Source organism: Carettochelys insculpta, chromosome 15 (assembly GCF_033958435.1).
Source record: "Carettochelys insculpta isolate YL-2023 chromosome 15, ASM3395843v1, whole genome shotgun sequence".
Lineage (NCBI taxonomy): Eukaryota > Metazoa > Chordata > Testudines > Carettochelyidae > Carettochelys > Carettochelys insculpta.
In genome coordinates this window covers 23,899,598-23,917,750 of record NC_134151.1, presented here as the reverse complement: position 1 = coordinate 23,917,750, position 18,153 = coordinate 23,899,598, and the positions used below count along the sequence as shown (strand labels likewise).

The 18,153-nt window shown below is 44.6% G+C and overlaps 1 protein-coding gene and 1 long non-coding RNA gene across 6 annotated transcripts in view; one reads left to right on the top strand and one right to left on the bottom strand.

The window, feature by feature from the left end:
• RAPGEF6 (Rap guanine nucleotide exchange factor 6) overlaps nt 1-2,691 on the bottom strand; it is a 230,631-nt gene extending 227,940 nt beyond the window's left edge. For 3 of the 4 annotated variants that reach the window (XM_075009312.1, XM_075009315.1, XM_075009314.1), the window contains exon 1: nt 1,075-2,691. In XM_075009312.1, coding sequence (XP_074865413.1) covers nt 1,075-1,143 — 69 coding nt within the window. In that variant the 5' untranslated portion in view covers nt 1,144-2,691. The remainder of the gene's footprint in view (nt 1-1,074) is intronic. The other variant, XM_075009313.1, reaches the window with a different exon arrangement.
• A 238-nt stretch (nt 2,692-2,929) lies between these two features.
• LOC142020983 (uncharacterized) overlaps nt 2,930-18,153 on the top strand; it is a 59,108-nt gene continuing 43,884 nt past the window's right edge. For both annotated transcript variants that reach the window (XR_012647586.1, XR_012647585.1), the window contains exons 1-2: nt 2,930-3,071; nt 5,009-5,070. This is a non-coding gene — a long non-coding RNA (uncharacterized LOC142020983). The remainder of the gene's footprint in view (nt 3,072-5,008; nt 5,071-18,153) is intronic.

Genomic DNA, 18,153 nt, shown 5'->3' with positions numbered 1-18,153 from the left:
TCATATCCCTTACAGATGCAGCCTCATCATCAACCCCACAAACAGGAAGCAACAGGTGGGAAAGAGAGCCATGAGAAAAGAACACTTTTCTCAATTGTAGGTAAATATAAATATTTGAAGGATGGACTAGTTGCTTAAAATGTTAATCCACTTATTTATCACTGTCCCATCCCAACACATTTCTAAATCTCTGTGCCATTATTCTTTATGTAGCCTTGAGACAATGTGCTCAGAGATCAGGCACGATATTTTATTTTCCGTGAAGTATCAAGGGACAACTGATGTTTCCCGTCTCTCTCAGAAGGATTCAAACATGGAACTGCAGTGAATCTTTTCATACTCTTCAACTCTGGATCATATGGAAATTGCAGTCAAGCAAAAAAAGGAAATGTAGGCAAACAAATTTTTCACTAATGAGCAAAAACTGCCAAAAATACTTTGCTTAGTGGAAGTTAATATCCCATAATGATTTTCTTCTACAGTCTGTTGGGCCCACAAATATGGTTGATTAAAAGCTAATGATTTCATTGGAACTCACTGTTTTAATGTGAATAGTTAGCCTTGCAAATCTCTACTTTTCCTCTTCCAGAGGAGGAAGTGTCGCTGGTCAATAAACACCAAAAAATATAATGTTTAAAAATCTGCATTATGGTGTTGGTGAGTAAATTATGTCTGAATTCCTAATGTTGCATTAGACTTGTGCATGACTGAAATTTTTAATGATGCACAATTTTTATTTTTCACATCATTTTAAATGATGCACATCTGCCCAAGCTCCATCTAGCCCAATGAACCATTCTGCTATCCATTTTGAAAATCATGATTTCATAAGTGGCTTTTGTCTTAAATGCACTATATACTGCTGAGTTTCAAAAGGACCTATTTTGCAAAAAAGGAAACTCACAGTGAAAGGAACATTTCCCACTTATTAAAAAGCACCAGCCCACATGTGCTAGCCCTGCCATTTTCACAAGTAAAAAAAAATACAATTGAATTGCTGATCAGTCTGGTAATATATTTAAAAAAAACTCAAGTAAAGAAACAAGCAAAAAGCAAAATTCCAAATATATTTACCTCTTGAGTTCTTTCTGCTGGTTTCTTTCGCAAAGCCTGTTTAATCTTGGGATCCACACGAGAGGTCATTCTACTATTTTAATTCTCCACTTATAAATTCCACAAAAATAGCTACTGGTTTGGGAGGCGGGGTAGGTGAAGTGATCCTTCTCAGATCAAAAGGAAAACAATGAAAACTTTAGATTCTGTGTACGCTTCTTTTCCAACCTCCTTCAATCTCCCTGAATTTGGGTGCAAAATTTGTGCCAGTCTGGTATTATTCTTTTTAGGAGCCCAATGAAATTGGTAATCTGTCAAATAATGGATTTCCTCAATTAGGTGGAGCTCAGTTCCTCTCAAGCATTTCCCCTTTGCTTATGCAGCATCCAAAGAGTGGAAACAAACACCCAAAACTTCCTTTCATCTTATATACCATTCAGAAAAATCTTCAGGTAAAAAAAGGTAAAATGGGGAAGCAATAGCAACAGAAGTTTCTTCAGTCACCCAGGAGGGCAATCCAGAAGACGGAGGACTCTCATCACTACATCAAATTCAACGGGGCCGGGGCTGGTTTTCTGGGAGATTCGGGGTGGTAGTTACTGATGTTCGGGAGGAGGACCAGTGGAGTGGCTTGGTGCATAGGTCCTTGAGACTGGGGCTGTTAGAAACAGGACCCAGGCTTTAAAACCGTTGATATGGGGTAACATGGGTTTTAGGACTATTTAGTATTTAGGCAGGGAGAGAGGAAGGAAGTAAGTCGGGATTAGAGGAAGCGGTGAGTGGAGTCAGGCTGCTGGAAAGGCATGGCGCGCGGGGGGGGGGGAGCGAAGTTGACAAGGGTGAATTGGGAGTAAAGGGCTTTTGGGGAAAAGCTCAAAGAGAAGCGGATCCAAAAGGATCCAGGAACTTGGGGGTAAGTGACCGAGGGAAGGGGGTCGGGAAAGGATCAATCGTGTGCGGAGAGGGGTCAGGGGCCTGAGCTCACACGGGACACGAGAGGTGTCGGGGGCCGGCCTGTGGTTAAGAGCCGGAGCCGGTGCGTGTGGGCTGGTGTCAGAAACAAGCCCGGGATCGCTCGGGGAGGGTCATGCGGAGCGGCCCGGGAGCTGCCGCGCTCAGATGGGTGGGGGGCGATTGGGGCTCAGCAAAGCGGGACCCGCGGTGAGGGACAGGGCCCGGGGAAGGGAGCTCCCGCTTCGCCCTCTCTCGCCTGGCGGCTCACCAGGCGGCCGGTTCCTCCGCGGGGCTCCGGGCTCCCGGCTCAACGGCAGCACTCGGGGCAGGCGGAAACGAGGACAGCTGCCGCATTCTCCCCAGCGGCGACCCGGCTGCCCATCCCGGGCAGAGTCCTGGCCGCGCTTCAGCCTCTCCGGCGCCAGCGAACGAGAGGCGAAGTCTCGGCAGTCAGGCGGGCTGGATAGAAGTTACCGGCCAGAGTTCGTCTCCCTCTGCCGCCCCCCCACCTCCGCTCGCGGGAGTCCTGGCTGACTAACTGCGACTCTCCCTCTCTCCCTCGAAGAAGACGGGCGGACGGGCGACTGCCGCCGCGCGCCGGAAAGAAAGCTGTCTGGCTTCCGGGGCGCACAGACGGCCCGAGGAGGGCTCGCCTAACACACCCCAGACCCCGTTTCCCAGGCTGTTTATCTGAATTAGAAATTTGAGGCCGACAGAAACTTAGCGAAAGCGGGCGCCTAACACTGCGTGTTTCCGAAAAGGGGGGTGGACCGCTGGGAGGATAAGGGGCACTGATTGGGCGCAGTAACACCGAGTTCCGACCCCATCAAAGCCTCAACGGGAAGCATCGCGAGGATTGCTGCGCCGGGGGGGAAGGGGGGGCGGATCGAGCATGCGCAGTGAGAAAGCCCTAGCCCGGGACTTGAGTTGTGGGACAAGTATGTAGCCAAGTACCTGAGAGGGGGGCGCAGCTGCCGAGGCCCCCATAGGGCTGCTCTGTGGAGTGAGGGGCGGGGTTCCGCTCGAGGGAGGGTGTCATGGGCTAAGAGTCCTCCGTTGAAGGGGTAAGTGGTTAAAAGGTGGGGAACCCAGGGTAAGGACCCATGTCTGTTTTCAGACAGAAGAGAGGTAATTAGTGTCCTTCAGGGGTGTGTGCTGGGACCAACCCTAATGGACAGCTTCATAGACGAGCTGAGAAGGGGTGAACAAGGAGGTGGCAACATTTGCAGCTGATACGAACTACTTACTACAGCTAGCTCAGTGCCAAGCAAACCGCACGGGGTCTCTCAGAAAGGGGTGACTGGCAACTAAACAGCGGGTGGCGTTCATTGTTGATCATTGTAAAGTAATGCACCTAGAAAACATACATCCCAGCTTTCCATATTAAGGGAGATCTTAATTACTTTTACCACATAAGAAAGATTGTTGTGGCAAGTTCTTTGGAAACATCCAGTCAGCACGCAGCAGGAGTCAAGATGAATAGAATGTTGGGAATTACGAAGAAAGCAATTACCAATAAGATAAAAACATTGTATTGCTTCTATATAATTCTACATTAAATATTGCATGCAGCTGTAGTTGCTTTATCTCAAAAGGTACTGGAATTGGAACAGGTTGTCAAAAGGACAACACAAATTATTAGGGGGTATGGAATGCTTTCATAGGAGGAGAGAGTAATAAGGGTAGCACTTCTGAGCTTGGAAAAGAGATGACCAAATGAGGTTAGGGGATTTTGGAAGTCTTTAAAATCGCAAGTGGTGTGGAGAAAGTACGTAAGCAAGTGTCATTTACTCATAACTGCCTCTGTAATTTTCACTCCATGCAGCTGACCAACTGGATTTGTCCTCACAATAAATTTTGTTCAAATAAAGCTGTTAGTTTTTTAAGGTGCCACAGGACTCCTCAATGAAGATTATTATGTTTAATTGATGCTGCCAGGGAAAACAGACTACAACTGCTCAAGATGGGATTTAGTCATTAGCCTCAGATTAAAGCACCTACATCACTCAAAAGTGCTTTCACATGCAACAGTTTTTGTTTTATATATCTCTTAGCACAGCCAAGAATACAGTATCCCTACCACCAAGAGGGGGAAAAGCAGAATCTTTCAAATTGCTAATAATATTTCATGCATCAGGTGTCACTTGGAGGACACCTGTTTATTCACATGCTGACAAGGCCCGATTCACTAAATCTGAGAACACAGCATTGCAGCCTTATAAACTCTGGCCCCTGCTTTCTAATCTTCCCTTTGCTGGTAACTAGAAATGTTTAAGTGAAAGAATAGAATAAAATGGTATTGAGCCCTGTACCCATAGAAGTCTTTAATTTGTATCTAATATTTGAAATTATAATCCTGATTACTCTTATAACCATTCCACCTATTCTAGCTTTGTGGCTTAGTATACATAAAAATATCCAAGGATTACATAATCAATATAGGATTTGAAACAAGTAGAATAAGGGTTTCATGTAATCTTACAGTATTGTATTTTGTTAAAATCGGGAAAAAAAAACTTTCCAAAGTAACTAGGATCAAGAGGCATACTCAGTAGAAATGAAAGCCTGTATTTTAATTTCTGTATCTCTTCTCACCTGTTAAACAACATTTTTTAACTCACAAAATACCCAGTTTTGGTTGAAACATGAGAATAACTGCTGTAATTATTTCAGTGGCTATTTGAAGCCATCACATTTATTTTACAAAAAATCTTAAGAATTTTAGGCATAGTATTAACTTAGTGGTATGGTCTCCTCTGGCTATTGATATAGGTTACATATCTCTACACGGTAAAAGCTACACAGGGAGAAGCAGCTTTCACATGAGTAATGCTGGTTTTAAAGTATGTGACCAAGTAGCAAATCTATTCATAATGAAATAGGGAAATTTTACCTTATTTTAAAGTGCGAGTGTTTACTGCACATTATTATAATTTGCATGCCTCCCAAAAGAATCAGAACAAAGCATAATGTCATCTTTTTATCCTTCCAACCATATTAGGGAGAAGGATCAAGACCATCACAGGTGTTTTTCTAGATTATGTGAATGGGTTCTGCTTTAAGGTAAGATTTTCAGTCTTCAACCTCAGTGTCTAGAAAGATATGTTATTGTATGAAGAAGATGCCTGCTGTTTCCCCTAGTCTGTTAATACAGCTTCTGACAGAAAAGGATGCCTGTTTCACTGACTGTCACAAAGCCATTCTCTCATCTCCTGTGTTTCCACACCATGCACACCCAACAAATTCTTTCAGTGTGGAACACAGGTACCTCACCTCTTCCAACTAGAAATACACAAACACACACAGATACCTGTCATAGTCATACAATGGTGCATATAAACTGCAATTAATTCTGTACATTTCTTTGTAAATTTCTGCTACAGACTGGCAATCTGGTTCCTTCATTTCCCAGATGCACAGCAAGCTGGGAACATTGTTTTTGTAATGGTTTAAGACAGAAAATTCCCTTGATATGTCAATTCAGATAATCATCAGTGGTTAAGCATGAAGAGTGTGCTTGACACTCTTGAAAACCAGAGTATCTACTTGTCCTCTGCCCTAACAATTTATACTCAAAGGGCATTTCCACACAACCCTAATGTTTATCTGTTCTGGGGCTAAATTCACCACCTCTGTTGTGCTCCAGCTCTTTTAATCAGAGAAGCCAGAGACTGGAAATCAAACCTATCTCACCCAAACGCTCATGCCCTATAGTCAACTTTAACTTTATAATTAAGATTAATCTTTAGTCTGCTGCCCATAGCCCCATTCCCCTGATCCTACAATTAACTTTGTGAAGACATATCTTTGTATTCACATTCAGCACCATTGTACTCAAAGATATTGTGTCTGGATGTGGCAGTCCACGTACATACAACTCACTGCAGATTATTAGGGCCTAAATGATAAAGTAATTTGAAAATAAATACATTAAAATAAGATCATAAATCTAACACTAAGGAAATAATTCATAACAAAAAGTGATGTAAGCAAAGAAATTCACACAGCAGCAATCCGTCCTTGTACAGATAGAACTAGGTGTCGGCAAACATAGTACTTTTACATTTCAATGCAAAGTACAATATCAAGTACAGAATTGAATTAAAATAAGCGATGCTATAAGTTCTTTCTACTGTAACATAAAACATTTAAAAGTAAAAAAGCTTCCCCTTTTTTTAAACAGTTTAGAGTGACGTTGCTTTCCTAACAGATTTTGTCAGAAGGGTAAGACTAGAAAGCCATTTGCATCTCAGCAATTACAAAGATGAGCATTAAAACTGGAGAACAACAGTTTGGTTGTCATAAGTCACAATACAAAACTGAAAGAAAGACGAAGCAGCAGTGTTTTAAATGTGGGGTACATATAGAGAATTCATGCTATATCTTAAAATTGTGAGGTTCTTTGCTTTTTTAGTTCCTTGTCACATATCCTTAACTTTCTGTAATGTGGAGACTGCTACTGTGAATACAGTAAGATTGAAAGGGCTTAAGACCACTTTAGAATGCAAGGAGACAAGGCTGGTAAGTTGCAGCTGTTCGCTGCAAAATAACAAATGAAATATTTCAGGCCTACAGCTGGTCTGGGGGGAGGCAGTGCTTTGGGAACTACCACAGCTTCCAGCAGCCCCCTCCGTCCTGCAGCCTGTTTGGTAGGGTGCTCTAGCGGCTGGCCAGGCTCTAGGCGTCCCTCCGTCCTCCAGTGGCCTCCTTCAGCCTGCAGTTTCTCTCGGGGATGGGGAGCTAGCTCCAGGGGCTGCCGTTGGCCTCAAGCAGCCCCTCTTCTGCCTACAGGCTGTCTGTGGGGGCCAGGCTCCAGGTATGTAGGCATGCAGTCCTACATACCTGCCTCCGAAGAAGAGGAGTCACTGACTGGGGAGTGCTGTCCCAGTTCCCTGGGAGGGAGCTGCTGTTCTGGAAAACAGCCCCATTCCTGTCACTTCCCATTTTCCAGGCACATCCAACCCCTAATGTTAGTATAAGTTATGGTAGAAGGAAGCTGCATACTAAATTTGGTGGTGCTGTCTCTTACTGTTTGAGATGTTCTTGAACAAATTAACTCGCAGAAGCACAGACAGACATGCATTCTAAACACATATGTACAGACTGGTATGGTTAATAATTCCTATTTCTAATCTGCTATGCAACTATTAAATCATTTGATTGATTGGTTGTAGAATAAGAAGGGAAACTTTACACATACAGTCCAAAAAAGTTAGAAGTGATTCACTAAAGCAAACATTAGATGACCAGGTTCACTTATTGACATTCCTAACAAAACAGTGACTAATGGCAACATGATGTTTCTGAAATGTGCGAGAGTGAAGGCTGTGGAGATTGCGGTCTTTATTTAATGTACAGCGGTAATGCCTTCTTACCACCACCCCCTCGCTCCTGCTTCCCCCACCCACCATTTTCCTTCCAACCAACCTGAGGAGACCAACTCAGTAATGTATTAAAGTAATATTCTAATGTATCACTCAACTGGCATGCTGGTTGTACAGGTTGCACCTCCCAAAACTGGGATTCTTTGGTCCGGCAACATTGGACCATGGACTTTACCAGACTCAAGAGCCCTAGGCTGGGAGGCTATTAAGAGGAGAGCTGGTAGCTGGGAGCCCTGCCAGACAGGAGCCCAGTGACAGGGGATTCAACGGCCCTATGCAGAAGAGCCTGGTGGGATTTATTTCCCCAGGGCCAGGACTGTGTCCCAGAGCCTGACCAGGGCTAGAGAAGGCCTCCATGGGGCAGGCAGCTGGGGTTGTTTCCAGCAGCATGGCCACTGGCAGGACCAGCATCAGACCAGCAGGGGACGGGGACCACCAGGGTCGGAGACCACCAGGGTCGGAGGTGGGTTGGCCAGACACAGGCGGGCCAGTAGGGTGCAGAGCCAGTCTCTGGTACAGTCAGCAAGCTTGGGGGCTGGAGGCAGGAAGGGGACTTCCCTTCATCCACCAAATCCCCTCAGTGCCATACAAGGGAGCTGCAACCTGTAATTATATTGGCGATGTGAGCTTCTGCCCACTGGGTAAAAACAACAAGAAGTCCTGTGGCACCTTATAGACTAACAGATATATGGTGCATAAGCTTTCGTGGGCAAAAACCCATTTTGTCAGATGTGGTCTTTGCCCACGAAAGCTGATGCTCCAATATATCTGTTAGTCTGTAAGGTACCACAGGACTTCTTGGCTACATCTACACGTGCCCCAAACTTCGAAATGGCCACGCAAATGGCCATTTCGAAGTTTACTAATGAAGCGCTAAAATGCATATTCAGCGCTTCATTAGCATGCGGGCTGCCGCAGCGCTTCGAAATTGACGCGCCTTGCCGCTGCGCGGCGCGTCCAGACAGGGCTCCTTTTGGAAAGGATGCCGCCTACTTCGAAGTCCCCTTATTCCCATGAGCTCGTGGGAATAAGGGGACTTTGAAGTAGGCGGGCTCCTTTCGAAAAGGAGCCCCGTCTGGACGCGCCGCGCGGCGGCAAGGCGCGTCAATTTTGAAGCGCCGCAGCAGCCCGCATGCTAATGAAGCGCTGAATATGCATTTCAGTGCTTCATTAGTAAACTTCGAAATGGCCATTTGCGTGGCCATTTCGAAGTTTGGGGCACGTGTAGACACAGCCCTTGTTGGTTTTGCGGATACAGACTAACCTGGCCACCCCTCTGATACTTGCCCACTAGGTATTAGACTAAAGTCACCAAGCTCCCATCCAACCACCAAACTATCATATTGGAAAAGGTGACCTTAGTAGTTAAAGGCCCACTACCACTCCCCAGAATTACTTTGTGTGCTTCCAAGCACACTTCTATATACAGAATTCTAAGTCATGTCAGAGGCAGAGCAGAACAAGCACTTTGACAACAGCTGTAAAACACCATCTAAAATATAATCAGCTGCGATGCTCAAAGATGAAAGACAATAAAAGAACTGCTGCCCTAAGCACAGGTGTGCATATAATTAAGCAGTTTTTTCTTTTCTTTGAAATGGGTTCATAATAAACCTCATTACTTTAAGATTCTTGGCCATTTTCCTTGGGTATTACACAAAGCCTGTGATACTGTTTTGCTTCCTCAGTATTTGACAAAGAAGCATATGGGTTTGTTAAGATGTTTGAACTACTCATGAACAGAATATGGATATCCACTTTCTGGGTGGTGAGAAAAAAAAAGATCGTCAAGAAACATTGTGGGCTCGTCTACGCAAGTTCCCTCCAATGAAGGGGGCATGTAAACGGACCCGATTGAGGAATAGCAATGAGGTGCTGCGCTGCATATGCAGCACTTCATTAGCCAAATTCCAGCTGTGTGAACTTTGAAGTTAGCAACGTGGAAGCACCATCAAGCCGTGTAGCCGTGGGCACTTCTACGTACCTGCGCAACTTTGAAGTGCCCTTACTCCCAAAACGTACTTTGAAGTGCCCACAGCTACACAGCTTGCTGGCATTTCAAAGTTGCTAACTTTGAGGTTGGCACAGCAGGAATTAGGCTAATGAGGTGCTGCATATGCAGCACAACATCTCATTGTTATTCCGCACTCTGGCTTGTTTACATGCCTCCTTCGAAGGAGGGGGCTAGTGTAGACAAGCCCTCTGTGTTCTATTAACTCTACTGTTTGCCTTTTGTTTGCCATTAAGATCCAAGTTACCTCTAGCTGGAATATTTTCTTGAATTATTCATTGGATGGCCTTTGCATTTGTTCTTACAGCCATCAAGAAAGAGAGAGAAAGAATTTGGCATAAATAAATGTGAATATTAAAAAATAATACTCATTTTCCATAGGTAACCACTAACAATGTTGTATTCATTAGTCAAAAAAAAAACATCCTCAGCTCTAAGCTGCAGCATCCCTTCTACTCACTACTCGTGGGCCTCCCTTAAAAAGAGCTATTCCTGACTGTGCTAAATTAAGTGATGATTTTATAGGTATCCCAAGTTTTGTAGATAGTAGTTGTTACCATATAGCTGCTCAGGAGCCAGGGTGCAGTGTTAACTGTATTCCTCTACTGAATGATTGTTTAGAGAGGCAGAAAGCCCAACACCAGTTCTGTCTGTTACTGTCATCAGAACTGTCCCATCCATAGGGTGAGGTGGGGCAGCTGCCCAGGTCCTAAACTTTTGGGGGCCCTGCAGCAGCCATCCCAACCTTCTCTGGATGGGAGAGACAGGAGTTACCTGGGGTAGGGCGTGGTGGCGAGAAAGTGGCAGCAGCAGGAGGTTGCCTGCCCCTTCCCCCCGTACTCACCATGCCAGCGATGCAAGTAGCAGCCTGCTCTGCTCCACTGCGCCACGACCTGACCTGCCATCCCACTGAGCCCTGCACCTCAGTAGCAATGGGAAGGGGCCTTCGCTCCCAGCCTCACTTGGAGAAGCAGGGCTCAGTGTGACAGGTGGCCATGCCCAAGTGGAGAGTGCAGAGGGTGGGGTGTTGGTGGGGGTGACCTCCTGCTTCTGCCCACTGCCATGCTGTGCCCTAGATAATCAGCAGGCAGGCTTGTTGGGGAGGTGGTCAGGGGGCAGGGTCGGGGAGAGGACAAGTCTGTGGCATGAGGTGGTTACCTGGGGCCTCACACTTGGGGCACTGGTGGGAGTTGCCCCAGGTCCCACCCTGCCCTCAGGATAGCCCTGACCACCACTGTGGTTTCCTGGGACATATGTACATGGTTAGCACTTCAGCAGAGATTGTTAGTCTGTCAAAAGAACTGAGTACCCCATATGGTGAACTCCCTCAAAGAGGAGCCAGTGAAAACAGGAATCAGTCCAAAACTCAAGAGCTCTTTACCAGTAGCTCCAACAGAACTACAGTGATGTAATTGAAATAAGCCTCTAGGCGTGAAAAGAAGAACCTATCAGAATAATCATAATAAGCAACCTTCCTGAGAATAACAAACTGCCCAGTGTATTACCTTTACTGCTTTTTCTTTATGAAATAGTACAAAGTACCGGCAAAATAGCTGAATAAAACACAAAGCTGCCATATGCTTTTAAATGATATGTTGGAGCAGGGAGTGATGTTACACGATGTCTTGTACCAGTGGTAATTCATATGATATCTGACCCCAGGACAGAAATTTTGCAATTTAAAAATAGTCCCATCATCTTTTCTCTTTAGTAATGAAAATAGACACCAGTATAGGTGTGACTGGAGAGAGTAACAAAGGACCCCTCAGTCCTCTTGAAGGATATTTCCTGCCACTTTTGGGGGGCTATAGAAGTCCCTTTGACCTCTCCTTTCCTGAACATGCGCCAGCACATGTACCAAAGAGAAATTAGAACTCAGATAACCAGCTGGCAGAATGGGAGAGGAAGCAAAAGTGAACTTGTTAATGCAGAAGCCAACAGGGTCAGTTCTAGTAGCATTGCTGCAATGCTCCTGCTTCTATTATATAAATAAATATGCAAATATATATCTAATGTATGTATATCGATATATATGAGGCATAGGCATTGTTTAATTAGACAAGCAAAATAATTTAGCATCCTTAGTACAGAGCTGTGAGCCCGGAACTCCCAACTCACTGTACCATCTTGGGAAAACCATGTAGGCCAAAATGTTCAAAAACAGACCATGATTTGTGGAGTATTTGTGTTAGAGACTGACTTTAAGTTTAATTTTCAGAGGTGCTAAATACAGACAGGTCCCATTCCCTTTAATTGGATTGTAAAAATTGAAGCCATCTTGGTGACTTCATTAGGATCCACTGATTTTATCACCCATCTCCTCTTGGTAACATTTTTCTTGTTATTCTCTATTATCTGGACTCCATCTTTCCTGGTATTGAAGAAATTTTGAGATACTGGATTACTGCACCCAAGCATGAGCACCTAGATATGAAAACAACATGCAGCATAATTAAACTCCTAAAATGTCAATCCTATGGAGTTCCTGAAGGTTCTAGTCTTCAGGGACTGAGTCTCATCTTCATGAGTGGAAACAGGTTGCTCACATGATGCCAGCAGAACAGAACAAATCGCCTTTCAGCATGAAAAATTGTGTTTATTTTTAACTCTTAAAAAAAAAATCTGCAACTGACTTGTCTTCCATGTTGAAGTTTTTCCTTCCAGCTCATGGCCTTGTTAAATCCACATGCTTATTCCACATCACAGGAGGTGTAAAAGAAGTCAAATAGATTGTGTTCATAAGAATTTCAGACCCTTGTGAGCCCAGGAAGGCCTCTTTAGCACTGAATCTGTGGAGATGTGTGTCCAGGGTTGGGGAATCAAGCAAGGGGGTGTACAGAGTTGAGACTGTCCATGGCAGGAAACTGGCATCCTCTCTTCTGTGACCCACAAATATTAGTTAGAAACAAGAAGATAGCTGAAGGTTACAGGAGGGCAGTTCAGCCGGGGGGAGACCTTGGCAGAATGGTTTTTATGCAGTCATGCTGCTAGGGAGCTGGAATTAGAGGACTAGTGGGTCCCAGAACCAGTATATAGACCTAGAACCTCCAGACAGATGATCCTGGCCTCCTGTGGATCCATCAGTTTTGGAGTGGGTCTCATGGCCTTTTCTTGGAGAGAGACAAACCTTGCCCCAGCCTTTATGATAAAAGTTACCAGGTATCCAGCTTTTGATCGGAACGCTTGGTCGAACAGAAATCCTGGCATCTCCGGCTGGCACCACCAATCATGCCATAAAATTACAGTTGGCAGCACAATGGAGACCCAGAACTAAGGCAGGCTTCCCACCTGTCCTAGTGCCACATTGCTCCTAAGTACAAGGGGCAGCCAAGGACTGGGAGGCTCTGAGCACTGGCTCCACAGCTCCCATTAGTTGGGAACTGTGACCAATGTCAGCTGCTGGTGGGGGTGGGGGGCAAGTGGTGCTTGTGGGCACAAGGACAACATGTGGCGCCTCCAGGCTTCTCAGGCCACCCAAGTGCCTAGAAGCTACAGGAACTTGGTAGTCGCTTCCTAGGGGCCACAGTAAGTGCTGCTGGGACCCTGCACCTGAACCTCCTGCCTCAGCCCAGAGTCCTTTCCCGCACCCCAAACCCCTCATCCCTGGCCTTACCCCAGAGCCCCCCATCCCCGAGAAGTCCTCACTAGGGATGTTAATGATTAACCAATTAACCAGTAAGCCTCATCCGTTTACGAGTTATAGTTAACTGGTAGGGGCGTGGAACTGTGGCAAGCAGGGGGTTGCTCCAGCCAGGCTGCAGCAGTACCCCTGCTGTGAACAGGGGCTGCTTCCTCTCCCCAACCCCAGTCCATTACCCCCTGTTGGTGAAAGTGAGTGAAGGTGAGGAAGAGCAAGCACGGGATGGAGCCTCAGAGAAGGGTGCAGCAGAGGGCAAGGAAGGGGTGTTTAGTTTCATGGGATTAGAAAATTGACGATCCTACTTATGATCCATGTGGCAGGGGAGAGACCCAGTTAGTAGATTTTTGCATACGAGGAGACGCTACAACAAACACTGAATAGTGGAATTAGGGTGGTAGGAGGTAGGGGAGTTCCTCTGTGCTTTACTTTTCAGAGAGGTGATCATATGGTTATATTTTGCCTTCCAACAAACCAGCCAATTCTTTCAGTGAAAAGGAGCACTGTGCTATATGGCTTTCTGTCTTGAATGAAAGGAAACAGTGTATACAGAGCGCAGTAACAATTTCTGTTGGTGTAATTTATCAGCAAAAGTAAAGAGCAGTGGAAATACCAGGAGAACAGAAGCTAGGAGGAGTCATATGACTGCATGAATCATAAGCTGCTGCAAACTATCAAAGACTCTATTCAGTGCACCACTGAGCAAAACCAGCTGGCGCTTAGAGTATCCAGCCATATCCCGAGATGTGAAAAAATTGCTGTTGCTTGCTTAGGGCAGAATTAGTAGCTCAGATTATGATGTTGTGAAATCTCATGCTTTTGAATTTAAAAATTAAGCACTAATCTGTCAGCTTGAACAACAGTTCTGCTGAGTCAAAGGATGTTTCAGTCCATCTCACTCTAAGAGGTGTTTTCCAGAGCTACAGAATTTGCAATACCGGAACTCAGGAATCCAGTATGTGTACTTGGTATTTACCCATTAATGGAAATATGTCTAGTTTGTCATTTATGTATTTAGCAATTTACTTAAAAAGAGGAAGCCCATTGAAAGTTATGCAAGAATCCTGTCAGATTTGAAGGAAGTGAACTTAAATGCACAAATACTTTGAAGCCAACAGCAGTATTAACAAGGGAATACAGCTTTTATAAATATGAATTTAAAATTTGTACTAACTGGTTGAACCTCAGGACCTGACTAGTGCCAAATGAGAGAATTTACCAGACCATGGTAGGACAGTAGTATCTAGCAGGATTACAAACACTTCCACTGCTTACTAGGCTCTTAGCAGACATTTGGGGATAAATTAGAGCTAAATAACAGCACAGAACAGAGTCAGGGCTGGTGGCTGTAAACAAACTTCATGGGACCACAAGACACTTGGCCACACCCATGAAAAGAGGCCATCTGGCTAACTAAAATCATGCCGGACCCTAGATTTTGACAGACCAGAGACAGATGGAATAGAGAGGTTCTATTCTAATAGAACCTCTCTATTCCATCTGTCTCTGGTCGGTCAAAAGCTGTATATAAAAGCTGTATTCCCTTGTACCAGAAAGTTTTCTTTTGACTTCACTGCAGGTTGCATCGACACCACTGTTATTGTGAATTCAGATATCACACATGAATTGGCCTGTAATTATCTTACCTTTCTGAGCAGATAAAAGTGTATGCTTGACAGAGAAGCCCATGATGATGTTATCAACACGTCTAAAAATGGGGAACTAATGAGGAACTAATATTTCTTTAATATATAGCTAGTGGGCAGAGTCTTTTCAGAGCATTCAAGCAATTGCCTTTCATTTCTTTGGTCTTTCACTATAAAATGGCCTTTGCAATAAAACCTTTGTAATGCGGTAAGAATCTGACCAATATGATGCTACTTTGCAGCCTACAAATTGAATCCAACCCCAAGAGGACATTGTGATGTGCTGCATTTTGCAAGAAGGTAACAAAGGAAGTGGGAGCCATTGCTCAACTGACAGTTAAGGCGATATTAAGCCAGCAATAAGACTTTTCCAGGCATGGTATAAACTAAAGACAGATGGGGAATAAAATAGGTAAAGATCAAGAAGTCCTGTTACAGAAGAGGATAATACTATAAGAAACTGTAGCAAATAAGAAATGCTAAGACATACTAAGACAAGAATAATAAGATACTAAGAAAATACAGAGCAGTGGAAGGTCGGGAACTGGAACATGTAGTTTGCATTTACAGTAGAAGCAAGGAGGCATAGATGACAGTATCAGAGGCAGTAATGGGAACTAAAAGACCCTTGGGATTTAGCTAGGAGGACTGAAGGTCATTCGATATACTGAGGATATAGATACAGATGTATCTGTTCAAAGCAGCCATGAGCCAGCCATGTCATGGAAGGATATGAACTAGTCAGACAGAAAGGAGCAAAAAGTGGTGAGTGCAGCAAGGTCTACCAGTAAATTCTTGGTGACACCATCAAAAAACTTCTGGAAACTGAGGTTACATTCTGTTGAAGCTAGAACATTTTCATTACTAGGACAGCCAGCTTTTTCAGGACTAAGTGCAGCTGGCCTTCTCGTTGGCCATTTGAGTAGGAAGTGGCCACAGAACAAGCAAACCATAATGACAACAGATTTCACATGGTCAGTGGCTCGGAGTGAGGTGCATTTTAAGGGGGCAGCTGACACTGATACTGCCTTTATTGTATTTATTCTGTAAATAGAGGACTTTGGCTACAGTTTGTTCAGGATACAGCTACAGAACAGCTAGGAGGGGGATTCCCACCTGAGGTAAGAAATACCCATTCTAGGAATGCTTGAGAGAGTGCCCAAAAATAGCAATTTGGCCATGGTGGCATGGGCAGCAGTTGGGATGTAGCACTGGAATACATACCCAGAGGATCAGTCAAGACTGCAGATAACCTAAGACAAAACCTGTATACAGTATACCAGGGTTTCCCAAACTGTATAGAGTTGGTGCCTGGTTTTTTAAGCACCTTTTTTGCAGCCCAAAAATAAATGCATATAACAAAAACAATGAAAAATGAATACATTTTCACTGTTTATTGTTTATTCACAATAATAACAGTAATAATAGTACATAGCGATAATTTGTATATTTTCTAAGGACCAGTACTTTTTTTTCCCCAAGGACCAGTACTGGGCCGTGGACCACACTTTGGGAAACACTGCAGTATACTATTCATTTAGGCCGTTTCTACACAGGCCACTTCCTTCGGAAGTGACATGCTAATAGATGGAGCGAAAGATGCTAAATGAGGCGCGGATGCAAATTCCCCACACCTCATTAACATAATGTCATGTGATTTGGAATCCAGAAGACCGTTCTTCCAGTCTCCAAAACACCATGTAGAAGCACGGCCCCCAGGGGGACTTCGGATGGACATGCTTCTTCCGGAGGCCCCTTCTTCCCAAAAATTTTCAGGAAGAAGGGACCTCCAGAAGAAGGACTTCCTTCCGCAAGCCCCCCCGGGGGCAGTGCTTCTACAGGGCGTTTTGGAGTCTGGAAGAACTGTCTTCCAGACTTCAAATCACGTGACCTTATGCTAATTAGGCATGGGGAATTTGCATGCACGCCTCATTAGCATCTTTCCCTCCTTGTATTAGCATACAACTTCCAAAGGAAGCGGCCTGTGTAGAAATGGCCTTAGGCATTCTAGATCTAGCAGAGGCATGCTCAGTCCCAGCCTGAAGCACCCACCTACATCCCCTCATCCCGAGCCCCAGCCAAAAGCCCACACCCCCAGCCAGAGCCCTTACCACCACAAACTCCCCTGAGCCCCAAGTCTGTGCCCCAGCCAGAGCCCCATCCCTTACTCTAAACCTCTCCATCCCAGTTTGGAGCCTCCTCCTGCACCCCAAGCCCCTCATTCCCCAGCCCCACCCTAGCATCTGCACCCTTCTCGCACCCCAGCACCTTGAGCCAGCATGGTGAAAATGAGCTGAAGAGAGCGAGCAACAGAAGAAAGGGGGTGGCGTGAGTGAGGGATGGGCAAGGATGTTCAGTTTTGTGTGAGCAGAAAGTTGGCAAAAGCAAGAGCAAGTGCTTGGAGAGATTACAAAAGGATGAGGATTCCAACAGTGAACAACAGCAAGATAAGCTTCTCCCATTAAACTTTCCCAAAAAAATTAAACCTATTAATGTGAGATGAAAGTATGTGAAAAGGGGTGGATGAGTAACGGGCAGACATGAGTCTGAGGGTAGTCTGAACAAGGAGAGTGAAGCTCATTGTACACAGGGTCAAAAAAGACATTTAGAGCACAGAGAGTGGCTTGAGAAAAGGCACAAAGTTATTTGCAGGACAAAGAGACCACAGGAAGCAACCCAGCTAATGGAGTGTAACTGCCCCCCAGGCATACTCGAAGCTAGGAACTCCTGAGCTTAGTGCAGGCAGCATTTGTAGTTTTGAGATAAAAGCCCACTTGCTCTCTTAAGATGTAGAGGAGACTAATTCTTTCTCCCTGTATGTAGTCTAGGTGCCACTGCCTGGGGCAGTGAACCATACCTGAGTGTGTGGGTTACATAAACATAAAGCGTGAGCAGATGTAGTGGGCAGCTACCTGGCATGCAAGTGCAGGTAGAGCTAGGCAAGTCCCTAAAGGAGAAGATTAAGACAGCACAAAACATTACAAAAAATTTGTTAAGACAATTTCCCTCTAAAACTGCAGATCCAGATCCTAGTTTAAATTGATGTAGCTTCTCTAAAGCTACATTGAGCAAAATCAGAGGATCAGGCCATCAGCTTTAATGCTGAAAAATCTTTGCCCACATCTCAAAAATGTCTTACCATAGGAAGGTTCTGTTTTTCACTACCCCATAAATTAAGAAATGATTAACCTACTTAAACTATATTTTGAAAACATGATTTTCCTCTAAGCTGATAAACTTGGTACACAGTAAAAGTTAAGAGCAATGAAATTTGAAATGAAATAATAAAACAGTTATTTAAACCATTTGAGCTATTGAAGAAAATGAGGGCTTTAGAACTAAGCCAGTGTGATCATTACTTATCAAAGAATGGCTGTGTCTACACTAGCACACCCTTTTCAAAAGGGGGATGCTAATGAGATACTTCAGGATATGCTAATGAAGCGCTGCAATGAATATGCAGCTCCT